This window comes from Gambusia affinis, linkage group LG03, assembly GCF_019740435.1.
Source record: "Gambusia affinis linkage group LG03, SWU_Gaff_1.0, whole genome shotgun sequence".
In the NCBI taxonomy this organism is placed as follows: domain Eukaryota; kingdom Metazoa; phylum Chordata; class Actinopteri; order Cyprinodontiformes; family Poeciliidae; genus Gambusia; species Gambusia affinis.
In genome coordinates this window covers 21,520,738-21,545,527 of record NC_057870.1, presented here as the reverse complement: position 1 = coordinate 21,545,527, position 24,790 = coordinate 21,520,738, and the positions used below count along the sequence as shown (strand labels likewise).

The window sequence follows — 24,790 nt, the reverse complement described above, 5'->3', positions numbered from 1 at the left end:
GAATTGTAAACTGAACTTGACAGACGGTTTAAATAGGATCATTTGGATTGAATGTATGATTGGATAGAACACAATTTTTTTTGTATAGTGACTTGAGATGCCATGTGAATCGTTGCTGTATAAATAAACAGAACTGGAATTTAATTGCTTTATTATGTAATGCATAGTAAGTTCACATTCATTTTCATATTTCTTAATTTGTGTGAATATTTTGTGCCTAATGACAAGTACATTTGGAAACCTTCCAAAAATAAACATGAAATACAATTTCAATGTATTTCTTTTTAATCAAAAGTATTATGTTCAATGAATACAACATTTAAGCTTCTCAAATGCTGTGTACTTTATGATCCTAAAGGGGATAAGTTGAAACCTGATGAGATCTTTATTAAAAGATCTTCTCAAAGATTTGAACTTGACACCTTTCTTTTCTAACAAAAACAACTACAAAGTGAAAGCCACCTTTATAAAAGACTAAAGAGACAAAAGAATAAACAAAATATGGCAGTAACATGAAGAACAGTAGATTATCATGTCACTTTATGAAGGTTTGTTGTCATCGAGTCAAAGCTGCCTTTCAGATTATTGCTTTTAGGGATTTATAGTCTTCTTTTAATGTACATGGCAAATACAGGAGTATCAATAAAATAGCCTAATTTTGTTAATCAATATCAATATTACCCAAAATAATAATTTCATTTTGGTACCAGAATAATGGTGTAGTTATTTGTAACTCTAAACAAAATTTTCCTTAAATGTTGCTACGACTTTTGCCCCAAGACTTAGGACTGGAAAAATAAACTTGAAGAATAACACTGCCTCCCCCTAGTGGTGACAACTGCACAGGATTAACGTCTTTATAGACGCTAATCCTGTGCAGTTGTGGGATTCCTGTGCAGAATTGCTACATTATAAAACTAAAAGATTTTAGCTAAGAGTTAAAATAATTAAATTAATCACATTGACCTAATAGTAAACAGATTATAAGAAAAGAATAGACTAGGGAAATGTTAAAAAGCTTTAATATTTGAATACTTCCTGGTATAATTACTCTACAGTGTGAATGAAAACATGAAAAATGGTGAAATAGACACAAGTATATACAGCAAGCAGGAAGCTGTGAATTTCTCCTTTTTGACACATTGTGCAAATTAGAACTGGTAGGAATTCAAGCGTGTAATGGCTCCAGGGATGAAAGTTTCAGAATCTGCTCATACTGGCCTTGATGATTACAAAAAGAGAGCAGTTCATGGTGAGGATGACTGGGATCACAGATGATGGCATACAGACACAAACAAACAATTGGTCATTTCCAGCCTTTAAATAAACAAATACATGTTTGTGTAACAAAATGTTTGTTTTCAAATCAATTGTTTTACTTAGTTTCAAAATAAATCCACAACAAATAGGTTGCATTTTTGACTTTATTTCCCTGCTGTTTAGATGACAATGAATCATAGCAAAACATACATAACAGAATAGTTAATCACTTTATATCACTCATGGATTGAGTCCATCAATAAGAATAGAAAAGCATCACGTCTCTCAGTTATGTGAGATTCTCAATAAGAATCCTTCAGGACATAAGGATGAACCTTGTGGACTTGAATGGTCAAACACCTACTACCTCTAATCTGTGTAAGGAGGTCTGATAGGCTGGGACTGCAGGTTAACAGATGGCCTCCCTAAGCACCTGTCAGTGGCTTTTATCTGTCCTGTGACTCAGGCCAGTCAGCCTGGTAACGCAGAAAAAGCAGACAGAAACCATCAGAGAAACACAGAAAAGTGATTTGCCCTACATGGATGAATGAAGCAAACCGCGTGTGGAACATTCCTCCATTGAGTAAACTGGTTTATTTAAGCCTACATGTGAAATTGCAACCAGTTTTGTGGCCAGATGGAACTACTGGGGTATATTCTAGAGGACTGGACAGAATCTCTGGACATTTTTGGATCAGTTTGGCTGGAAACATTGGGTATTTCCAGAACAGCGGAAGACTGGACTCACTCTCTAAATCTTGCAGAACTTCTGGTCCTGGATGTGCTGTGCCACATGGATCTTTTGCTGGAACACCATGCAGTTTGTTTTAACATTCTGGGCCCACTCTATGCAGACGATCCATGCCTGTGGCTTTTGCTCCAGTCCTGAGACAGACTCAAGATGTTTTTCTTTCAGTTTCTTTTTCTGTATGTTTGAAGTTGCCCACGTTACTGGCTGGAAATCATTTAGACTGAGAGGTACGCTCTCCACTTTGTAACCAAAAACAAAAAAGAAGACATGGATAAGATATGAATAAAAGTAAATAATCTATTATGTTAAAATTCTGTTTTCTCATGTAGTCTGCTGCTGTATTTGAATGAGCTGCATGTTTACTTTGTAGCTTTGATCCTTAAAAACTGGAGACAATTTTGTATTGAGAAGATTCAAGTCATATGTTCAAAATAAATTGTCATAGTAGAGAAATATCTGGGAACATGATCTCAGTCCCTTCAATAAATGTGTTCTTAACATTATTTAATATACAAGAAAGCATTTTTCATATTTTCATTCATGAATGTACCAGAACAGATCCATTATTGGTCTTTTTCTTCTTACTTTTTGATAAAACTCAAATTCAAGTCAAGGCATTTAAAGATGAGAATGTGCAGTCAAAAGTTTCCATCCAATCGTTATTAGTTTTATTTATTTGTTTATTTATTTATTTCAAACAGACAAAAGTAAAAGCAATAAATAAATAAATAAATAAAATTGATCTGTTCGAAAAGGAGCAAGTACAATATACAAATTCTTCTGATTTTCTGCCCCTCTCACACTCATCAACTTATAAACATTTAAATCTCCAAACACCATATAAACTTAAATTATTTCCACATTACATGAAACTTAAATCTCACATTCTCATCTTTAAATGTACAATTATTTATACACTTTTTGTATCTTCAATAGGATTTTTGGTCTTTAAAACATTTTACGGTTGTAATATTTGGAGTTTAATTCGTCAGCGAAGGAATCCTACAAAACCCACAATTCCTTGCGTGTTCCGCAGACACACGTTGGGGTGCCTAAAATAGGTTAGTTACGCAACGTTGTTTCAAATGTTTCGTCTAACAGTTCGAGTTGGAAGGGGAAAAACGGAATATAACTGTCAGCTAGCTTTACCCAGACAAGGTATCTTCAGAGGTAAGATTTAGCTTTCTAAAGGCATTTTTAGACCGCTTGAGAGTTTATTGTTCACGAAGTCCAATGTTAGCACAGTGATTAAATAAAACAAATACCGGTATGTCATCTAGTTAGCTTTGTAAACACTTTAAAAACAACAGTAACAACAACACGTTAAAAGTAACGGTAAAATTTATTTTTTAACCATGTAAGAAACTGGGACGTCCAATAGACAACCCTCCAAAACACTGGCAAGACATGATCAGGGATGTAACTCCAGGGCTTCACACACACATTTGTTACACTGAAAGTAAGCAAACACACACACACAAAGTCAGATGTAACAAAGATAAAAATGCACACAACAGCTTTGTAAGCTTGGATTTGGAATTGTGAGTTGTGGGTTCCTTAAAGTACTATATTAACGTAAGTTAAAAGTAAGTTTTCGGTATCCATATCAGTTTCCAAGGTACAAAGTATGTTTCTTAATCATTACAAAGTGCCATTATTTGTGGTATCCTTTTCCCCACGTTTTTATGTTTACTGTTAGATTCAGCATTAGAACTTTGTTATGTTGGTATCAAAAAATCTCCCTGCATTTTTACCTTTCCCCTCTTTTGTTAAATTTGACACATCTCCAATTTGTTTCTTTCTCATTGTTTCTTTCTCATTTTTTGCTGCCCTCTTCTCCTTAACTCATCCCAGCCCTTATGTCCTGAGTAATGACATCAGGCTGTTTAGCCTTCCTCTCCTGCAGATAAGGGCGGATATCCATCCTGTAATAAATGAGTTCCTGTCTTATTTCCTTCTCTCTGTCTTTCCCTTCCCAGCAGACTGACTGTCATCATGACGTTTGCACACATGATTTGATTATTTATCGGCATGTCTGCTGCTGGATTGTGTGCTGTGGTTGTTGTGGTTTTCTTCCTGGCCTTCTACCTTCTCCATCGTTATGGAGACTTGAGGAAACAGCATCGTCTCGTCCTCTTAGGGACGCTTCTGTCCTGGTACCTCTGCTTCCTCATCGTTTTCATCCTCCCGCTTGATGTCAGCACGGTAGGGGTTCAAGTTTGCCTACAACTTTTTAAATTTATTAACAAGCATTTTTCATTGTTTGGGTACATTGAATGTGTTTGTGTCATTATATTTCTGTTGCTCTTTTCTTAGACCATCTACAACCAGTGCATTCATGACAATTCAAACCACACTCCCTCTCAAACCCAAGGTGAACTTTCTGATTCAGCTCCTTTCCAGCCTTCAAGGTAAACTCAGTTGTTGTAGTATTTCTCACAATGATCATCATCCCATTTTTTTTTTCAGGTTGGGATCAGAATGATCCTTCAATTGGTGGTTTCTCCAACATAATAACTTGTTACTTTTTAGTTAAACACAAAATGTAGGGGAACCATATAGTCAGCCTCAGTAAAAAGTGCCTTTGCCCATGTTAAGCTTTTGAAACTATCTACAATGTACAATTGGTACAATACTATTAACTTCTTCTGATTTTGGGAATCTTAACCAAAATGTGTATTAAATCCCTAATTACTTGAAGTCAAAATGGAAATTCTAACAAGCTTTTTATTTGAGATGCACTAATCAGAAACTTGAGGCCTTTTTCTAATACTAGATTTTTGTAATCCTTTGACCAGCTGATACAAATTTTAGATTGCTCCAATTTTAATTTAGTAACTGTAGTGTATTATTAGGACATGTAAGAACAGCAAATAGTCAGGGTCTATCATGCTGGAAGTGGTTCGATTCTAAGTTCATTTTCTCCCCTCCGATTGGTGTCAACACTGTAGAGCTGGATGCCATTCTGCAATATATGTTTTATTCACACATTTTCCAAACTAAGCCATGACTCTTATGTAGAGTGTCCTTTTTCTTTTGTACTGATAACGTTTTTGTGTATTTTGAGGTTTCAGCTAAATTAAAATATAGTACTTTAAGGAACCCACAACTCACAATTCCATATCCAAGCTTACAAAGCTGCTGTGAGCATTTTTATCTTTGTTATATCTGACTTTGTGTGTGTTTGCTTACTTTCAGTGTAACAAATGTGTGTGTGAAGCCCTGGAGTTACATCCCTGATCATGTCTTGCCAGTGTTTTGGAGGGTTGTCTATTGGACGTCCCAGTTTCTTACATGGTGAATTCCTTTAACCATCCAGGACCCTAAAATAGACTGACTTTAGTATATTATTACACATTTTAATGAAGTCCTGAGAAAATATATATATATGTATAAATATTTAATATATTTATGTGTTTACTCTGTTTCCTCTGTGCATGACTGCTCAGGCTGCTGTTGCCCTTCATGCAGTCCTATGCACGTTCTGGAGCTTTCTCCATTGTTGGGAAGGTTAAAACAGCTCTTATAGAAAATGCTATTTATTATGGCACCTACCTCCTCATCTTCATCTTCCTGCTGATCTATGTCTCTGCTCATCTAAAGCTGAGGCTCACATGGTACGTCAGTATTGTTTAAATTCATCAAGGAAAAACAAAATATTTTGAAAATGTATCATATGTTGCTTACATTGGTCTGAGCTCTTGTTTTATATTGTAAAAAAATATCCAGGACACAACTCCAGACCATCGGTATCACAGCTGCTAACACCTGGGGCCTGTTCCTTTTGGTGCTGTTGCTTGGCTACGGCTTGGTTGAGATCCCACGATCTTATTGGTTCTCGTCTTCAAATAGTTTCTTACTGGCCAAGACATACTTTAAGGTAGCAAAACTGGCAACGGAGAAAGCTTCAGCAGAGGAGGACTTAGCAGATGTTATGGAGGTGAGAGTTTTTAGATAATATGTTTTATTTAAATCAGAACATATTTTTTTATCTTGCTGTTAGGTCGCTCTGTTTGTTTTTTTATTTTTGTAATTATTCAAAAACCCTATTTCTGTTATCAGGAAGTTGCAGACCTCAATGAGTCTGTAAGGTTCAACCACAGCCTCAGGAAATGTGTAGACACTATTTTGACAAAGGTGGGATTTGCATAAAGGCCATTGTTTACCAAACAGAGCCAATTTTTCTTTCTTTCACAAAATGCATGTATGCATTTTAACATTGCTTGATGCTACCACTCTGAAATAATCTTCATGTGAATTACAGTGTCCCATTAGGTACCAGGAAGAGATGGGAAGAAACCTGGAAAGCTCTCATTGTCAAGGTGCTTCTTTTCCTACCAAAAGTGGCCTAATCAAACTTCATGAAAAAGTATCTATCTTCTTCTTCTTTGTAGTGTTGATTTCTCAAAATGTTGAGTGTGTGAAGGATGGCTAAATAAAGTTGTTCTTGTTTGTGTTCAACTTAGGTAATTTCTGCAGTGCAGAGGCACAACCAGACTCAAGTTCAGTGGTCTCTCTTGTTGGATAAGGCGTTTCATCTGGAAGATATTGCTAAAAGTCAGAGCAGTTCAGTACGAATCATCACCAAAACCTTCTCTCCAATTTATCTCGGCTGGGTCCGCAGGTTTATCTACACTCCTACTGTAGGTGAGTTCATTCAGGGCCAAAATCTTCAATTTGCAATTGAAGTAAATCCCCTAATGTTTACATTTTTCAGCAGTGGTAATGCATATTGCTACTGAATGTATTGGCAATTTCTTTAGAGAAACCTCATTTGCTAAATAACCTATGTTTTAAGCATAAATACTTTGGAAGAAATATGATGCAAAACCAGGAACAAAACGCCAAATACATTAAATGGAAGTTCAGCTTTTGTCACAAGCCAGAGCAATGCAAACTGTACAGTTTTTCTGATAATCACTTTAAATCCACAGTTTTTGATATTTGTAATTTAGAGTTTTTTCCCCAGAGTTTCTGTTCATAACCTTTACTTCTGTTTGTCATTCTCAGAGTGGTACTGGGAGTGTGCTTTCAGAAAGACTTTCTGCAGGCTGCTGGCGGTTCTCCTTTCTCTCCTCTCTGTAGCAGTCGTCTGGTCTGAGTGTACCTTCTTCAGTGCACAGCCTATCCTCTCTTTGTTTGCTGTCTTTGTGCAGAAAGCTGAACAGCATTACAACTACATTTTAATTGAGGTAGACTTCTTTTTTTATTTCCTAATCCAAAAATTGTCATTGTGAAGTCAGCATTTTTTAAATGTAATTCTAATAACCCCGCTATCTTTTTCAATGACCTTTATCTTTTTCTCCACCAGATGGTGTGCTTTGTCAGTATCCTCTTCATGTGTGTGTGCGTGTATTCCACGGTGTTCAGGATACGGGTCTTTAACTACTATCATCTGGTGCCACATCACCAAACTGATGCTTACAGCCTGCTGTTCAGCGGCATGTATGTGCATCAGTTAGAATGCTTGATTTTGTTAGATAATTTCTTATGGAAAGTTTTCATATGATGCATTTTCATGTTGTGTTATTGAGATTTACATAAACAATCAGAAAAAGTAAAATCTTAAGATCAAGCACATTTGGAATGGGCCATTCTAGGAGAATAACAGATAAGGTGACGTCTCAGTTTTTCTTTACTTAGGTTGTTTTGTCGTCTGACTCCTCCACTGTGTCTCAACTTTCTGGGCCTGATTCATTTGGACTCTGCCATCTCACACCAGGACAGAATACAGACATCCTACACCTCTGTGAGTTCATCTACTCTACAGCCTCATTCAAACTACCAAATACTTCACAAGTTGATCAACTTTTTTATCTTTGTGTTAAATCTAGATGTAGTACCTTGTTTTGCCTTCTTGTCTCTCTTACAGATTATGGGCTCTATGCGGCTGCTGCCTGTGATAGCTGATGGATTCTACATCTATTATCCCATGTTGGTGGTGCTGCTTTGCATTGCAACTATTTACAAGTAAAATAACCATCCCGAATTACTATATATAACAATTATATTTATTTATCCCGTATTGTATGGCTACTCAAGCCGAATGTGGAATATTACTGTATAATGTTGATGTGTTGTAGATATTTAAGTATTGCTGAGGACTGTAATTTCCGTACTACAAGCTTTACTAGACTTTGGACCTCAAATAAACAATATCAGGCATCACATTATAAATCCAGAATCACCTTTATGCCACTAAGAATTTTTTCTATCACTAACAATTTTCTTAGTTAGTAAGAAAACTGAGTTTTCTTACCAACTTTCCTACCAACTTTTCCTACCAACTTTCATGTGAGCATTTACATCTCACATGAAAGAGATCTAACTGCTCTCTTTCACGTGTTCTAGTTAGCAGTTTTCCTCTGATGACACTTATTTGGTTACAATTTGCTTACTTGTAGTACAAATAGAATAGAATGCTTGGCAATAGCATGTAATTGTGTTTCTTTGTTTTTATAGGTTGGGCTCTCGCTTCTTGAACCTCCTAGGTTTCTATCAGTTCATCACTGACAATGAATTTACCTCTGAACTGGTAGATGAAGGCAAGGAGCTAATAAGAAGAGGTATTCTTTCCTTATTTGCTCTGTCACTTGCTGCAGCTTTTTTTGATTAAATTATGCTTACTGTAAAATACTCTTGATAATCATAATCATATTTTAATGTGTCTTAATAAGTAATCCTCCTATGCGTTAATTGTATTTAAATGGCAGTGGCTATTTGCATTTGTAAAAGTATCAAAGTTCAATAATGTTAATTGAAATAATGTATATTTAGCATGTAATATTTCTGTCCTGATTTGACTAGTCTAAATAAAATACATATTGAAATAGCTACCATCTAGATGTTCAGAAGGCCAAAAGGTTGTGAAATAGTTATTTTACTAAATGCCAAATCAGAAGCCAACTCTGGTATTGTGGGGTTTTTATGACTTACAATTAAATCCAAATCAAGTTTTACATGGACATTTTCTTTGGAATGTTCATAATGCTTTAAAAGTTCTACAAAAATCTAAACATTTGAGACTGAATTAGGAACTGTTCATCTTGTTACATCTGTTACATGTATTTTTGGTCCTTTAAGAAAAAACGGAAGAAAATCTTGTTCATGAGTTAAACTGTATGATTAATATTGTTCATTTCTAGAAAGAAGAATAAGGCAAAGAGCAGAGGATGGACAAAATCGAAGATGGGTAATAAATTCTTTTTATTAATTTTTTTATTGTCCAATAAATCCTCTTTGTAATTTTGTTTCTACTTTGTTAGTTCATGGATTCTGTTTGTTTGTATAAAGTGTTCTCAGGTGTTTATATGGCTGTTTTGGCTTCTACTTTAGGCTTGGAGGGAGCGAAGCAGAGTCCAGGCAACCTCAGAGCGAAGCCTAGCCGATTATAGTGAGCTGGACGAGAACACTCCTGAAACAGAGATGAGGAAAAGTGGTAAGTAATAAGGACGAAGAAAAACTCAACAGCAAATATGAACAATACGTTTATTGTCGGGTGCGGCAGTGGCACAGGGGTAAAGTGTGCAGGTTTGAGTCCCCGCCTGATGAACTTTTGCTGAATGTCTTCCCCCTCTTACACAATCCCCCTTTGTTGTTTACTCACTGATAAATAAAGGCCACAAGAGCCAAAACATACTGTTAATCTGACAAATGTGTCTTGTTGGAACATGTATTTTGAATTATGAAACATGTCTATAAATTTTTAGTCAAAGTTTCTGTGAATTTTGTGTAGTTTGCTGAACAATAAGCTGTGTAAAGCCTGACTGTTGCCCTGTACAGATAGCAGGAATGTTACCATTGAAACATGTAGAACTATAGAAGCTTCAAGGCATCGTTTAAAACTCCAAAGTACATTTGAACTTTGCTTATTTAGCAAAGATTTTTATTATATCACTGCCTGTATACTTTAGTCCTCTGACTTTAAAGGACATTAAGATCACTTGCATCCCTCAGCAGAATTCTGTTTATAAGCATGTCCTTCTTTGTGATTGCAGTCAACAGAAGCAATGGAAATATAGAACAGCACACAGGTTTACTGCAGGATAACTCCAGTGATGACAGTTTCCCAAATAGAAGGTATTACTTTAACTAAACTAAGAATGTTAAATTAAGAATGTCATTTTTAATATTGTTTTCCAAAAGAACTTAATTTCCAAATTTTCAGGTGTCACTAATTTAGTGTTTTTGTGTTAACTCCACAGATCTGCGGCTGAACAGTATCTGTCTTTCTCACCTTCTCTGAAAGGCTTGTTTGACGATGTGTAGTCAAATCAGGCTCTTTCAGGGAATCAAAAAGCCAATAAATCATTAAAGTTACTAAAAATTTCTATGTTTTTTTTTTTTTAAAGAAAATTCTAATGGAAAGGATTGATTCTGTGGAATAGAAAGTATTGCATGTATGTAATAGATTTTTACAGTTTATAGATTAAACTGAAGCTATTTAAACAGCTGGTTTCTTGTTAAAAGAGGTTGGTAACAGACCGGGGTATATTTATCCAGACTATTTGGCATTTTATTTTAACCAGCCCTTTGTAAAATGTATATTTTTTTAAAATTCTTTTGAATTAGTTTTACAGGTATTTTTAATAAACCTCTGTACATTATGAATACGTCTTCACCTGTAACAGAATATATGAACCAATTTCTAAACCTTAACCTGTTTCATGTTGTAGATTGTCTTTTTTGATTTTTTTTTGTAAGTATTGTATTATCAAATGAAGTCACATGAGCTGCTCTATCTAGAATGTTTTGTTCAACAAATAATTAATATGTTATTTTTCGCTTTAAATTTGACTTCTTAAAATCAAATGTATGTTATTTAGATGTTTTTATCTTATTTTGTGTGTTATATTTAAAGTATCATAAATTACCTTGGTAATAAATGAAAGGGGGCAAAGTGTGATTTAGATGCAACATCTGAAGTAAGGTGGTACTTTATTTTCTTTAACTATTGTAACTACCTATGGGGTGAATATAAAGGTAGGTAGGTATAGAATAGATACTTCTAGAGAATAAAAGTAAAACAGTATATTTTACAGTTTATTAATACAGAAACAGGTTGCATATGCTGCATTTTCGTCCTCTGTAGAATACGGTATTCCGTATTCTTTAATGAATCTGTAATAAAAAAAAATTATATACAGCACACTAAAATATCCTGATTTCCATAATAGAATATCAATTAGCTTTTTATCTATGCAAATTTGATTATACAGACATAATATATCGTTGTTTTGTTTTTGCTACTCAATAATGCAAATGTCGCACGGCCCATAGAGGCATCACCACTGACTTCCTCTCCGTACCACACAGACGTTTCTCTTTACAGGCTCGGCCGTTTGTATGGCAGTAATGGATGCTAGTGAGCTACCGAATATTGCAGTTTTGCAAATTTTCTGAAAAAGCAATCTTCTTCTTAAATATATCACAGACTATCACTTTTTAAACCAGATATTCTAAAATACATTTTTATCTGACATTCATATCTGGTAAGTAAATAGTTTTCGAGTTATCTTAACGCCAACATGGAACAATCTTTGTTGCTAACAGTGTTAGCTTTAGCTTCTGATATACTGGTTGCTGTTAGAAGTAAATTGACAGCTCATGTTTAGCTAAGCTTTTTCTTATAATATTTTGTATTATTTAGATTTAATTAACTCATCTATATAACATTAACATATTCTATATTGTTATTGTTCTCGACGTTGATTCCAATCGACGATATAACGAAAGCATTTTTTAAAGCTATACAATGCTAACTGTTATTACCGTTAGAGAAATATCTCCCGTTTTAATAAACACATAAGTATGTTTTAAACTGGCTTTATTTCATAAGTGTCTAGTGTTGCAGGGATATACATATGTTCTGTTTGTACAAGTTGCATTTTTTTCTTCAGACGAATCTCTATTTTTTGAGGAACATACTTGGCTGTGTAGAAACACCAACAGTTGACGTTTTCAGTGAAATCAGCATGGTGCAATATCTTTTACTGAGCTTCTTCATTTGTTTATTTGCCTTATCATTTACATTAAGAAAGCACTAGGAAGGAGCGTTTCGATTGCACATAGCCTTTCAAAAATTTACATACCTCTACAACATTTTTATTTAATTTTCAAAAAAATGTTGCAAGTGGGAGCCTGCACCTTAGCATTTTTTACATTTCCAAAACATCATTTGTCCTATTTGTACACATAAGCTTGAAGAATAATTTAAACAATTTTTGGGAAAATTTAAACCCATTTTGTCCCAATTCTCAAGAATCACTGAGTTAATTATTTCAATTACTTGGTGCTGTCTGCAACATTTCCTCTGTTCTCTGCATAGCTGAGTATCTCTATCTCTTGCTAAACTGGTATTTGTATAGTGAGGTAGAATTTCATGTGTCAGGTCATCTTTTCTTTTGTTGACATGCAGTGGGATTTGTATGGCTTTTACATGGATGCAATATTTAAAAAAAGGGATTTCTGTTGACATTCATTATCTGGTTTGTAGGCCATCATGGGTGGACTGGGGAATGGTCGTCGTGGAGGAAGAGCCCCTCCGTTAATGGTTGCCTCCCTAATTACCTGTATCTTAGTTTTGGGCTTTAACTACTGGGTGTCCAGCTCCCGCAACCTGGAGCTACAGGTAGGAGAACATACACATGTGTGTGTTTGTCTGATGAAAGCTGGGTTTGCATCTTTCCACTACGTACATGAAGAGAATTCAGATTTACGTTTTCCATGCTGTGAAATAAGTTTGAAATATATGCTTGTTGCAGTGGTCACTTCTTGCTTCATGTATCTGCCACACCCTGGTGTGTTGTTCACAGTTTTCATAATTTTGATTCGGATTGTAAAGACAAGTAGTTTGCACTACCTGGTACAAATAATACCCTTTTCCAACAGGAAAGATTCTTGTAGTTTATGTGTATGAGGTATATAAAAGCATTGACATACTAAATCTTATTTCCTATAATTACATCATCTGTTTTTGTTCTTTTAATTGAAAATCCTCCTTAGTGCACAATTTGATTGTTTTGTTTTTTAGTGCATTTTAACATTTGTATGTGCGGTTACATATCTTCCCTTTGTGGTGAAGGTCAAGCATCCTCTTGACTAAATGGTGCCAGGGCAGAAAGCCTTCACAAGAAAGAACTAGATGAGCCCATGAGACCTGATAAAATATTTTGTTGCATTGTCTAAATTCTTTGTTGATTGCTCTGTGATTTTGGGAAATATAAGAAGCAAACATCTTTTGTGTTGTCCTATTTCCTCTCTCGGATAAATACTGTCACTATCAGATGAGTCGTCTTGTTGTCAAAATGTGAGATGAGCACAAAGGGGTGACATGAGCTGATCCAGAATCTGTCATTGTGTGTTTGAACAAAGACCAAGCTGTATGACCTGGAAACCCAGGTGCGACGAGGAGCGGCTGAGCGAGGCGTAGCAGAGATGAAGAAGAATGAGTTTCAGGAACAGATTCAGAAACAGGTGCAAGAGATCAATCACATGGAAAGCCTTCGCAGAAAACAACTAGAAGATGCCCATAACACGTACAGCCAAGAGAAGGTAAACTCCATGACCACTTAGCCTTGGACTTGTAATAACAATCTAATGGTTAAATAGTTAAAATAAATAGTTCTGCAAGATTTGAAGATTCCTCTTGTTTGCGGCTGTTAAAATTAATGCTGTTTTTGGTTTTGCCTGCAGGCTAAATTGCAGCAAAATATTTCCTCTGGCACCAAAACCATAGAGGAACTCAAAGGTAGCTGTTAAAATGTAACTTCTGGTTCTCAGAAAGTGAAGTGTAAAGCTGAGGCAATCATGTCAGTGTGAAGCTAACTTGTCTTACACTGTTTTGTTTGCTCTGCAGGTCAGCTGAATCAGATGAACAATGAGTTGGGGAAGCTTCAGAAAGAGCTGCAGCGTTGCCAGGCCAACCCAAGCATCCTCAACAATAAGCTCACTGCTGACATGTAAGGGATTTGTTAGAAGTTCTTAAAACAAAATGCTTATTATTAGCTTGATTCATAATTCATTTATTTTTAAAAGACACAATTATACTTCTGAACTTTTTCACAATTAGTTGCACAAATCATAATTAATTACAACCACAAACTTCAATAGATTTTCTTGGGATGTTATGCAAGTTACCAGTGCAAGTAAGTAAATAGTGGCTTTTGTTCTGCTCCCTGTTCTCTGATACCCCTAAATGGAATCACTTGCAACCAATTGCCTCCAAAAATTACAACATTATTAAATCTTCTGTGTTTAATTTAATATTTGTATAAATCCATCTGTTCTATGAAGGCTTTAGAGATTTGTTAGAGAACATTAGTGACCAAGCAGCTTCATGAAGACCAAGAAATAAACCCTTGGAGTCGTTTAAGGCAAAATTATAAGGACCTCGAAGCTATAGACGTCCTAACAGAGCACTGTTCAATCCATTGTGAAAAAAAGAGAGTTTGTGTGACAACCAGTGATGTGCGGTTAGGTTTATAGTTGGTGAGGTACTGACTTAATCATAATCAAATTTACAAATATAGACCCCCTGCATGTTATTGTTTACATGAGGAAATTTCACCCATGCCATGTCGCCAATTCCGTTAACTCGATCAATCTTGGACATGTAGATAGTATTAATTTCGTGCTGTGCTCCACAGCAAAGGGAAAAACCGTTAAAGTACAACTCAAACCCACTTCTTTCTTGCTCTCTGTATCAGTGTAGCACATGAAACACGTTACACACACAGTTGATGACAAAAAACACTGTACATTATATACATATACATCTTCTGATTGTAGACTATCATTTCTAGTTTACTACAATTTCAACAGTAAATGCGCAGATATCTTGGGTAACTTAACATGAGACTGGCAGAGGCTATTGTAAAGTGTTAGCTTGTGCAAAATAACAAATTTTGAAAACATGTCATGGGATTTCCACTTCAAAATTATGCACAGTTTTTTTGGGGGGGGGGCATTAACATAAAATCCTTAAAAAATACATTGAAGTTTGCATTTTCAATGTGACAAATTATGGAAAAAGCTGGATATCGATACTTTGGTGATTGACTGTAAAGTTGATGGTTAACATGAATCTGTTGGATTGCATTTATCTTGCAGAGCTCACTGTCAGTCTCAAGTTCTCTCCCAAAAGAAGCTGTGTGACGAGAAAGTGGCTGCTATTAAACTTGAAGTTCAGAAGAATGTTCAGAAAGTCGTTCCGCCTGCTGGTGCTCCCACACAGGTAACTCAGCTCACCTGTTTGACTGTATGTACAGGAATGCGTCCCTCATAAGCAAAATGATCAATAGTCTTTAGCTTTGGAATTAGGGTCAGGAAAAAGGTGACTAAGCCCCTTTTGGACTGCATAGCCAGAACCCGGGCTGACCCGATCTGGTGTGGCTTAAAAGCAGGGCTGATCGTTTTTGCATTTGCACTTCCAGCCCTGTACCACCCTGCTCCCTTGAACCCCGAGAGCTGCGGTTCCAATCGGACCTGCTTTGGAGTTAACTGTTGATTGGTTCATTGGCTGTGGGGGCGGGACGAAGACCAGATTTCTGGGTCAGAGGAGCATTAGACTTTCTCTATGTCTACCATTTCAATATGCTGATTCAATAAATTTCCGTCATAATCTGATCTTACCTTACACTGGGATTACAATTGCCTCTTCAGCCAAAGATTTTAATGGTAAATGTAAATAACATTTCTCCAATTGAACCGATCAGAAGTCAGCAAGGCTGTGATCGTTAAATTTAATCGTTAAATTTAAAGCTGAGGTAAATGTTTCCCTTAGCTTCCTCGCTCATGAGCGCATTCAGAAAGACCAGGATGGGAGACCCAAGAAGGAAAGTGTTCTGCGGTCGTTGGAGAGATCGCCTCGGTAGCTTCAGCAAGAATTCAATTTAAGTGACGATCCCTCTCAATTCAAAACGACCAGGGCTATAGGACCAATAGTACCAGGACGAACGGAGTTGGGCTGGGCCAGGCTGGACTCTGCAGTGTAAAAAGGGCTTAATAAGCCACTAAAGTCAGAAATACTCCTGTGATTCAGGAATAGTTACTGTTTATATGTGTTGATAAATAATTTTTTGTTTCTTTAGTGAAAACTCTGAAACAGTTTCAGTGTCCTTGCACAATCACAGTGACACAAAAATGTCCCATTTTATTTTTCTACTCAGTGTTGGCCTCAGTAGGCTGTTAGATGCATATTTAGAAATGCTGTTGCGCATTCTATATGTTAGTCCAATCATATCAAAAAGAATAGGGGTGGAGGTGAAACACTTTCCGCTTGGTGGGTTCTTCTGCTTGAGTCTTTTGTTTCAGCTTTGATGCAAGTAAGAATAGTTTTTGACACTTTCCCCATTAGCAGGTAAACACAGAGGCTGGAGAACAGAAAGAAGAGCCAATAGTAAAGGCTGCTCCCACAGAGGCTGAAGCAGCAACTGCTCCGAGCCAGAAACTAAACATCTCTCAGGGCAAAGGAAGTAAGACTTCTGAGCAGCTCAATAACTTCATCAACACTGACAAAGGTAACAAAAATAAAAAACAATGCAGACTAATTCATGAGTCATTTTAGGTAAATGTAAAAACAACACATTATTATTTTTGAAGCATATTTATTAACATACAATTGTTGATATTTAGATTTTAAATAATTCTTGGTTATCATTAAAGCTGTCATTGCAAAAAACAATTTCACTTCCAGAGTTGTCAGAACAACCTCTGATAGATGACATTTCTAAAGCCGACTCCCAGACCGTTCCATTGGCCGCTTCAGAGAATCAGAACAAACTCCAGCAGAAAGAGGGAGAAGGAAAAACTTCTGAGGCAACGACCAGAAAAGATTTGACAAACCATCTGATGGACGATAAAGACATAGAGGTGATGGACGTTCATGAGGAAGGTGCCCAAACTGAAGGTGAATTGAAGACGGTATACAGAACCGGTTTTCTGTCTGTCTGTGTCAGTAACATTATTCTAAACAGCAGTTCTTATAAAAGCAGATCTGGAAGTGCAGGACATCCTACATGGTCAAGAAAAGGCAGAGGACACAGCTAACGGTCAAAGGCCTGAGGAACCAGAGGAATATGACGCAGACGAGCAAGTTGTTGATGGAGTTGATTTGGAGAAACAGAGAAGTAAAACAGCCAAAAATATGCAAAACATGTTTCTTTTTGTTTTGTTCTGTTTATATGTAGTTCCAGAATTATAATTTTTTTTTACTCCTACTTTTGTATTTTTGACAGATAAAAACACAGAGGAGGAAATGGCTGACTACAATGGCGACGATGAGAATGAAGGAGAGTATGAAGCTGATAAACAAGCTGCACTTTCTCAAAACTGAGGTACATGCCAAAATTTATACTCAGGGGTTTATTTGGTTTCTTATTGAACTATAGTAACACAGTGCACAATACACATTGAACACAGTAATTGTAGCAAATACGTAAATCGAAAAGTAAACCTGTCCTATATAGTCTTTACAGATAGATACACATTTCAGGCATTTGCTTCTGTTGATTTTGATAAATATAAAACCCAAAATTTGTATTCTTAAAAATTATTATTTTAGGCCAAGGAAGCCGATCTTCAATCTTCTAAAAGTATGCCCATGTTTGGAACAGTATGTGCACTACACCCTTGGTTGTCGCCCTTTTTGCAGAAATGCTGTAACTGCATCAGTGTGGCGTGACATTCTCTGGTCCAGGGACCACCAACATTTTTGAGACTGGGAGCTACTTCACGAGTACAGAGTAACACAAAGGACTACTTGTTTGATACAGCCTTTATAACAATTATATATATACAATTTCATGCTGCCTGATCATATTAATGTTAGGGACTACTCACAATAGTTATCAGTAATGATTTACCATGGCGGATATGGTCAATTGCTGTTATGTGATCAGAAGTTCTTAGCTCACAGAGTTTTAAGTTTGATTCCCTTTTGGAGCTTTTCCTTGTGATTCTAAATTGCCCACAAGTGACTGACAGTGTGGATTGTAGCAGTAACTCCTGCCGCTGCACGGTTGTACGCACTGAGTACCTTGAAATTTTCCTTTAATAAAAAAAGAAAAGAATAGTTATTGTATGTTTTATTATCTAACCTTCTTTACTATTAGCAAAATTGTGGAGAAAAAAAAGATATTGTGTCAGTCTGTGAGGGGTGAAGTGGGGTCATGCCAAACCTAAATCTTATAGGTCAGTTTGCGTTTGTTTATTTCACGGATTGGCTTTTTTCTGTAAGCTAAACATGAATGAGTGAAGTTTGAACCTGCACTGTATGTTCCAAATATATCGCTATCACAAAATCAGTATGTTCAAAATTCATATTGCGAAGGGCTGTGGAGTGAGCAGGAATTGTTGGTCTATATAATCCCAGTTTTATGAACTTGTATTTTACATCTCAGGGCAGCAGACGCTCACACTGCACACAAATGGCACTAATTGAACTAAATTAATTTGTGGATGATATTATTTCAGATGCACCGACAACATAATGATATCATCACTGTTATTTTGTCTAACTAACAGAATCCTGCTGCTGTTTTGCAGAGACACAATAGAGAAAGAATCCTCCAAGCCTCCACTTTCAGAGAACAGGAAATGTTGTGCACCACAGCTCTGCAGCAACCCAGCAAACCCAGCAAAACCACAAACCAGTTTCAGCGTTTTCTTGATCTCGTTTAGATGATCAGATGATCAATCGTCATTCCTGATTGGAGGACATGTCATCTGTTTCCTTTATTTTTCTTTTTTTTGTTTTAGTGAATGTCAGACATGACGGAAGACATCTCATAGCTTGACACCATTTGGACCACGTCGATGTGGATTAAAATGACAAGTATTTCATGATGTGTTGACAGGTCTTGAGGTCATTTGATAGAACTGTGAATTCAGATATCAACTTACTGCTGTTGGGCTTCAGGGTGTGAAATACTGAGATCAGCGTCAAGATCTGAGTGCTTGCTGTGACACACATCAGCCACCAGAGAGGGCTGTTACCTTTCTCATTGTTGCATTTTTAGCAAGCGTTCATCCTTCTCCTGTATAGTTCCTTAGAAATTTTTTAGATTTGAGTTAATTTTAAGTAGGTATTCACCCATCTATTAAACATTATTTAAGCTAGACACCCTGTAACAGAAGAAAATTGCCTTTCCTGTAGCTTCCTGCTATATTTCTCTCATAAAAATGCGGTATTTTAGTTTAGTTTAATTATTGATCATTCCTAAAAAAAGCACAAAAAAAAACACACACACACAAACATAATTAGAGTTTATAGATGAGTCAAACATTTAGTTTGAAGCATTATTTTATTGCAGTACATTTATATTCAGCAATTAATTCTACACCATTGTTGAAATATTCAGGCACTTCATTGGGAGCAGGCTTTTCCTTCTGAGCTGTATTTTCCACTGAGTATCATGTGGGTTACTGTTTGCATCTTTGAGTATGTGAACTAGGACAAGGAAATGCTGCAGGTGCTCTTCTGCAGATCCTAAATGTTGCTGCTTCAGGCCGTATCTGCTTTTGTTAACTAGTTGCGTGTCAACATCTTACTCTGCTGACTCTGTGGAGGTCGAACGTGGAAAGATGGTGAAATTACTCAGTGCGCTCACAGCCTGCTGCATCCTCTGTGTCTTTATCCGGCAGGGACTTAAAAAAAATTGCTGTATTTTAATTGTACATATTTACAATTAAATGTAATGTGTACATTTACATTTGATTGTAAATGTACACATTTACAATTTTGCATTGTGGCTCCTCGAAGCCAGTAGAAGTGAATTGCATCTCTGAGATGTGCTCGTTCGTTACATAGTGAAGCTACACTGAGCTGGAAACTGGGTAAGTGCAAATATAAGACAGTTGTAGATGTCAAAAGTAACAAAAAGTAGATCTGAATTTATTGAAGGAAAATTGGTTGCCTTGTGATTTATGCAGGACAAGATATATTTTATTTACTCAATGTCTCTGTAATATAGATGTAGTGAAGTAGATTTTAATTTCCCGAATGTTTTATCATCAGTTGTCTGTTCCAAGATTACATAATCTAGAAGTCGGAAATGACCTTCCTAGAATGTTTTTTTGCATATCTGAATGATTTCCCTCCTGTATGTTGTGACTTTTATATTGTTTTATAAGTGTAGATGTTATACAGCTGAGTGGCTGAAATAACAAATGTTGGAATTTATTGGAATAGTTAATATTAGCATTCTCACTAAAGAAAACAAGATCTTGAGATTCTGTTTTTTTTTAAATTCTTTATCATTAGTGTGAATGCTGTTGGCCTTTACACTATTGAGTTCCACTTTTCTGGTTGCTCCGTACATTTCGCCATGCCTCTACTCCTGTATACTTTTTCACCATTCAATTTTTATACTATTCAGCTTGCTCTCCTACTGCTGACTATATCTCTTGGTATTCATAACCTTCATACTTTTTATAATATTCAGCTTTTTATGAATTTTTCACCCCATGAGGGAAACCGCCCCATCCTGTGGCAGAATTGAGAATGACAATATAAAATCTCCGTTGTGATTCACAGTGGATGTTTTAGGTCCTGCCTATTAATGGCAATCAATCATCCAGTTTCAGGGCTGTCATGGAGGACACAAGGCAGTGGCCATTTTGAAGTTGGGCAGTTAAGCAGCTTTTGTGCTGTTTAACACTTAAAAATAATTTGAGCTTTTGACATTGGCTTTTTTGTGCTGCATGTGTTTTGTAGTCACCATGCTAAATGATGCCTCCAAACCAATGTTGATATCTCAGGAACCATAAAAGGTATGGATTTCATTCACCCACCGTTTTTATAGGGGGAATAGGGGAATGTTTCTGTCTTTTTCAACTCCTCCCGACTCAGAGGCCAGTCCCAACTTGGAGGCAGGTCCTGACTCGGAGTAGTTTTCTTTCTATCTCGTCAAAAAAGACAAAATCTATGTCTTTACTTCTTCCCAGAGTTTAGGGGCAAGCTTATTCTGGACAGGATCGGAGTGCTTCATTTTGTATCTAGATCTATAACTAGACTTATAAATCAATCTCACCACTTCTTTCATCTTTAGTTCCACGTTTGAAACCCATCTTGTTTGCGTCCCTCAAAAATTGTTTGGGGTCCATGCCTGCCTCAGTGTAATCCTCACTCAGGCAAATTTGATCTGAATGCAAATCCTCATTAGTAAAAAAAAAAAGTCTTTCTAATCTTTCTTTTTGTAGATGCAAACATTTTCCTTTGAGGAACAGGATTCTCCAGGTGATGTTTGAATTCTTCCACAATAACTGGATGTAAATCTGGGTAATCAAGTAGTGCAATTAAATGCAGTCCAGTTGCAAAGTGGAATGCATCTCTAGCGATACTTCGGAAAATCCTTTCACTTAGCACTTCTGACACCTCTGAGAGAACATCCACATTTAATTCTCCAGTTTTTCTCAAAAGTAAGATCAAAACTTTGCTGTGTTCCTCCTGAAAGGTTTCTCTCACAAGATGCAGAGTTGGTCCATCTGCAGCTTTTTCAATCACTTTCCGAAGAAGTTCGCTGAGAAAGTTTCTCTTTCGGTAATCTGGGCTTCTTAGACCAGGATGGACTTTGTTGGAGAATGTTTTTTTTTTTTTTTTTTTCACTTTTTTCCAAAAAGAGACTTTAGGTCTCACATCCACTTCTCTCTGTGAGCTTTCGTCATTCAGAGTTGAGAATTATAATATAAACTGTAATTTGGGTTTTACAGTTAGTTATAGCTTTTACATGGGTTTTTTGACTCAACATGCTAGCAGTAGCCATTACTTTTGTAGTAATCTTTACCTTTTTATCAAATTTTAGCTTTTCCATAGGTTTTTCATATCGCATGGAATATGTTACTGTGATTCAACATGCTGGTGGTAGCCTAGATGCTATCATTAGTATTTTAGCATCTAGGATTCAAACACTTTTGCCATTTTCACCAAAAGCATTCACATTTGCATTTTCGCAGGAAATGCACCCTTTCTAGTTATTATTCTGGTTTCTTCCATACACTTTTCGCCACGCTTCTTCTTCTGCATTCTTTGTGCTGTTTTTACCATTCAACTTATTTAGCTTATTCTGGTAATGCCGGCTATATATCCTGGTATTCGTAACCTTTATGAATTTATGACTTCGCAAGTTTAGTTAACACTTGCTTGTTTTCCAAACTGCATAACTTCCACATACTTTCAACTAGAAACACCATCCCACTTTTAAAATGTAGTGATACCCTTCCTCTACTTCAGTTTATTTTAGCTTTGTTATCTCTTTTATCATTTTCATAAAATCCCTCTTCAACTTCAGGGTCGCATTCTGCTCAGAATTCAGCTTTATAATGGTTTTCAATGGTGGAATCCTCGGACTGCTGGAGTTTGCTACTCTAGCTTTTTGGATTTTTTAATCCTCTGCAAACAGTATCTGCTCACGCGCTCAATTTTCACTCTTTCTACACATATTACACATCAAGATGTAGGTTATCATGTCTGGATGTGGGGCTTGCATATGTAACATATGCTTTTACATATTTTACTATTTGCAGTTCTCTGGCAAATCAGCTCAGAGAGAGGAAAAAATCCGGCGAGAGGAAGCCTTCTTCATATTTCCTAAACTATGCAGCGTAGAAACAAATTTTTTGTACCAATTTGAGATCAAAGCTTCCTGACACTCAATGCGCTCACATTTTTCATACCTATTACAGTTTTGCCATGAAACGTGTTTGTTCCAGACTTGCAAATTTGATATTCTCATTATCGCCTGTTCTTGATTATTGCCAAAATGATGCATATTTTTACATCGCCACAGCTCAAAAACAGAAAAACGTACATGCATGAAACTTGGCATGCTTGTTCACTGATCCTTCCAGATACTAATGGTGTCGATATGTCGATAGCGCTTATAGTATCCGAGATAGAGGGGATAGTTTGGGATCAAGTTAAGGCGATTTTCTACCTTTTTCAAATTTACCATCATGTTTGATGCAACTTTGTGTCTTTAATATAATATTTTTTTAAAAAGTGAAGATGACAGGAATGTTCCCCTCTTCCTTCTGATCAAAACGGTGGTTGAATTTTATAGTTCCTGAGATATGAACATTTGTTTGCAGGCATTATTTTACATTATTTTGCCTGGCAAATGCCTCTGACTGTCTGCTCCTCATGTTCGTCAGTTCCTCCTCGCCCACGTGACTCCTGCACGTTGGACTGGAAGTGCCACTCTTCCATGTCTGCCTCTCTTCCTGTGTAGGTCAACCTGCTACTGCAGGGCTGTCAAACTCCAGTCCTCGAGGGCTGCTGTCCTGCAGTTTTTAGATGTGCCACAGGTACAAAACACTGGAATTAAATGGCTTAATTACCTCCTCTTTGTGTAGATCAGTTCTCCAGAGTCTTGCTAATGACCTAATTATTCTGTTCATGTGTGGTGCAGCAGAGGCTCATCTAAACGTTGCAGGACAGCGGCCCTTGAGGACTGGAGTTTGACACCCCTGTTAGTGGTAGCCTAGATGTTATCATTAGTATTCTAGCTAGTTTTAGCTTTTCAGCTAATTTTGACTTTTACATGGGTTTTTCACACTGCATGAACTATTTCTTACCTTTCTGCAAGTCTTCAGCAGTTGGCTTTAAACGCTTTTGCCATTTTCACCAAACGCATTCAGCATTTTCATGGGAAATACAGGACAAAACTCCAAAAATGTTCTAAATGTGAATAAAACTAACTTTTTCTGAAATCTAAACCTTTTTGCAGCATTTTTGAACTCATACAAACTTCTTAATCTTCATATTTTGTCTTTTTTCTTTTATCTTTTAATATGCTGAATTATAAGATCTGACACAAAACCCTAGCAAATTGTGGAGATCTGTTAATTCATTAAGCATCTTTGTTTATTTTTATAATCCAAAGGAAGAAGTTGCCACAGTTTAAAGGAAAATGTCAAACAGTTCAGGTGGAATCACAAAGTGACGTACTTGCTAATAAGCAGAGAGCCTGTAATGTAATAATTTTACCAGAGTTATTTAAGGTACAATTTCAGCCTTGATGGAAAACTGCCAATGAAAATCCTCAAATACAAGATTGTTTCTGTTTTCTTTCTGCTTTTACATATTTTACTAATGTCTGTTCATGTAGAGTTTAGACAGTTTAATTGTGATGTTCAAATACTTTATCTGTGTGAAAAAATTAATAAAAAAAGAAAAAAGTTTTCTAAAATGCAAATATGCTAACCTTAAAGGAAAATATGTTTTTTATTTTTTTGTTTTGCTTCATTTGATTTGTTGCTATGACTTTATTTTACTTCTAAAATGAAAGATTTAAATAATCATGTTGTTTTGTTTGCAATAGAGTTGAATAAAAAATGTTTTATTAGTATTATTTATGCGACTTCTTGTAACCAAAGTGATATTTTTTTCTTCTGTCGTTGCACAATTGTTGCATTGTTTCTATTTTGACCAGCGAATATGTTCTTGTAGCTTTTTGAGGTCTTTCTGCTGATAGCTGGGCTTCAGAACAGCATCTTCTAATTTAAGCAACAAACATAGTTAACCATATGCCTTCACTGATTACCCAACATTTGATCATTAGATTAGACGTTTTGCCATTTTAGTTGATATGTCTTCTATTAGAAGGGCAGTGTTCAGTTTTCTTCCACATTTTCTTTTACCCATCATTTTAGTTTAACTTTCCTTTTTATTCACACTACATTGTTCTTCTGAACAATGTCTGGAGAAAAAAACCCATTTTATTTTGATTGTCAGAGAGGAATGCACTATAACTAGCAAATGCAACATGTTTTGCCATCAGA

General features: G+C 36.2%; 2 protein-coding genes across 7 annotated transcripts; both read left to right on the top strand.

Annotated features, from left to right (window-relative positions):
• The first annotated feature begins 3,020 nt into the window (after window positions 1–3,020).
• On the top strand, window positions 3,021–10,927 carry LOC122828639 (G-protein coupled receptor-associated protein LMBRD2B-like). Of its 3 annotated transcripts, none has more exons than XM_044112389.1 (18): window positions 3,021–3,181; window positions 3,991–4,216; window positions 4,328–4,422; window positions 5,210–5,308; window positions 5,461–5,628; window positions 5,741–5,951; window positions 6,074–6,148; window positions 6,276–6,380; window positions 6,478–6,658; window positions 7,022–7,203; window positions 7,323–7,456; window positions 7,655–7,760; window positions 7,884–7,981; window positions 8,474–8,577; window positions 9,157–9,203; window positions 9,347–9,449; window positions 10,009–10,090; window positions 10,216–10,927. In XM_044112389.1, exons 2-18 carry the CDS (start codon window positions 4,043–4,045, stop codon window positions 10,277–10,279), a joined length of 2,028 nt encoding a protein of 675 aa, XP_043968324.1. In that variant the 5' UTR covers window positions 3,021–3,181; window positions 3,991–4,042; the 3' UTR covers window positions 10,280–10,927. The 3 variants fall into 3 exon arrangements, with proteins under 3 accessions (XP_043968324.1, XP_043968325.1, XP_043968326.1); XM_044112390.1 differs by having other exon boundaries at window positions 3,044–3,181; window positions 3,994–4,216; XM_044112391.1 differs by lacking the exon at window positions 3,021–3,181 and having other exon boundaries at window positions 4,198–4,216; window positions 4,328–4,385.
• Window positions 10,928–11,285: 358 nt separating this feature from the next.
• golm1 (golgi membrane protein 1) lies at window positions 11,286–23,725 on the top strand. 4 transcript variants are annotated; one of them, XM_044110782.1, is made up of 11 exons: window positions 11,286–11,502; window positions 12,507–12,641; window positions 13,385–13,564; window positions 13,706–13,760; window positions 13,869–13,971; window positions 15,122–15,245; window positions 16,371–16,530; window positions 16,707–16,919; window positions 17,005–17,139; window positions 17,248–17,346; window positions 18,557–23,725. In XM_044110782.1, exons 2-10 carry the CDS (start codon window positions 12,513–12,515, stop codon window positions 17,343–17,345), a joined length of 1,197 nt encoding a protein of 398 aa, XP_043966717.1. In that variant the 5' UTR covers window positions 11,286–11,502; window positions 12,507–12,512; the 3' UTR covers window position 17,346; window positions 18,557–23,725. The 4 variants fall into 4 exon arrangements, with proteins under 4 accessions (XP_043966717.1, XP_043966716.1, XP_043966714.1 ...); XM_044110781.1 differs by having other exon boundaries at window positions 11,295–11,502; window positions 16,368–16,530; XM_044110779.1 differs by having other exon boundaries at window positions 11,307–11,502; window positions 16,368–16,530; window positions 17,002–17,139.
• The last annotated feature ends 1,065 nt before the right edge of the window (window positions 23,726–24,790 follow it).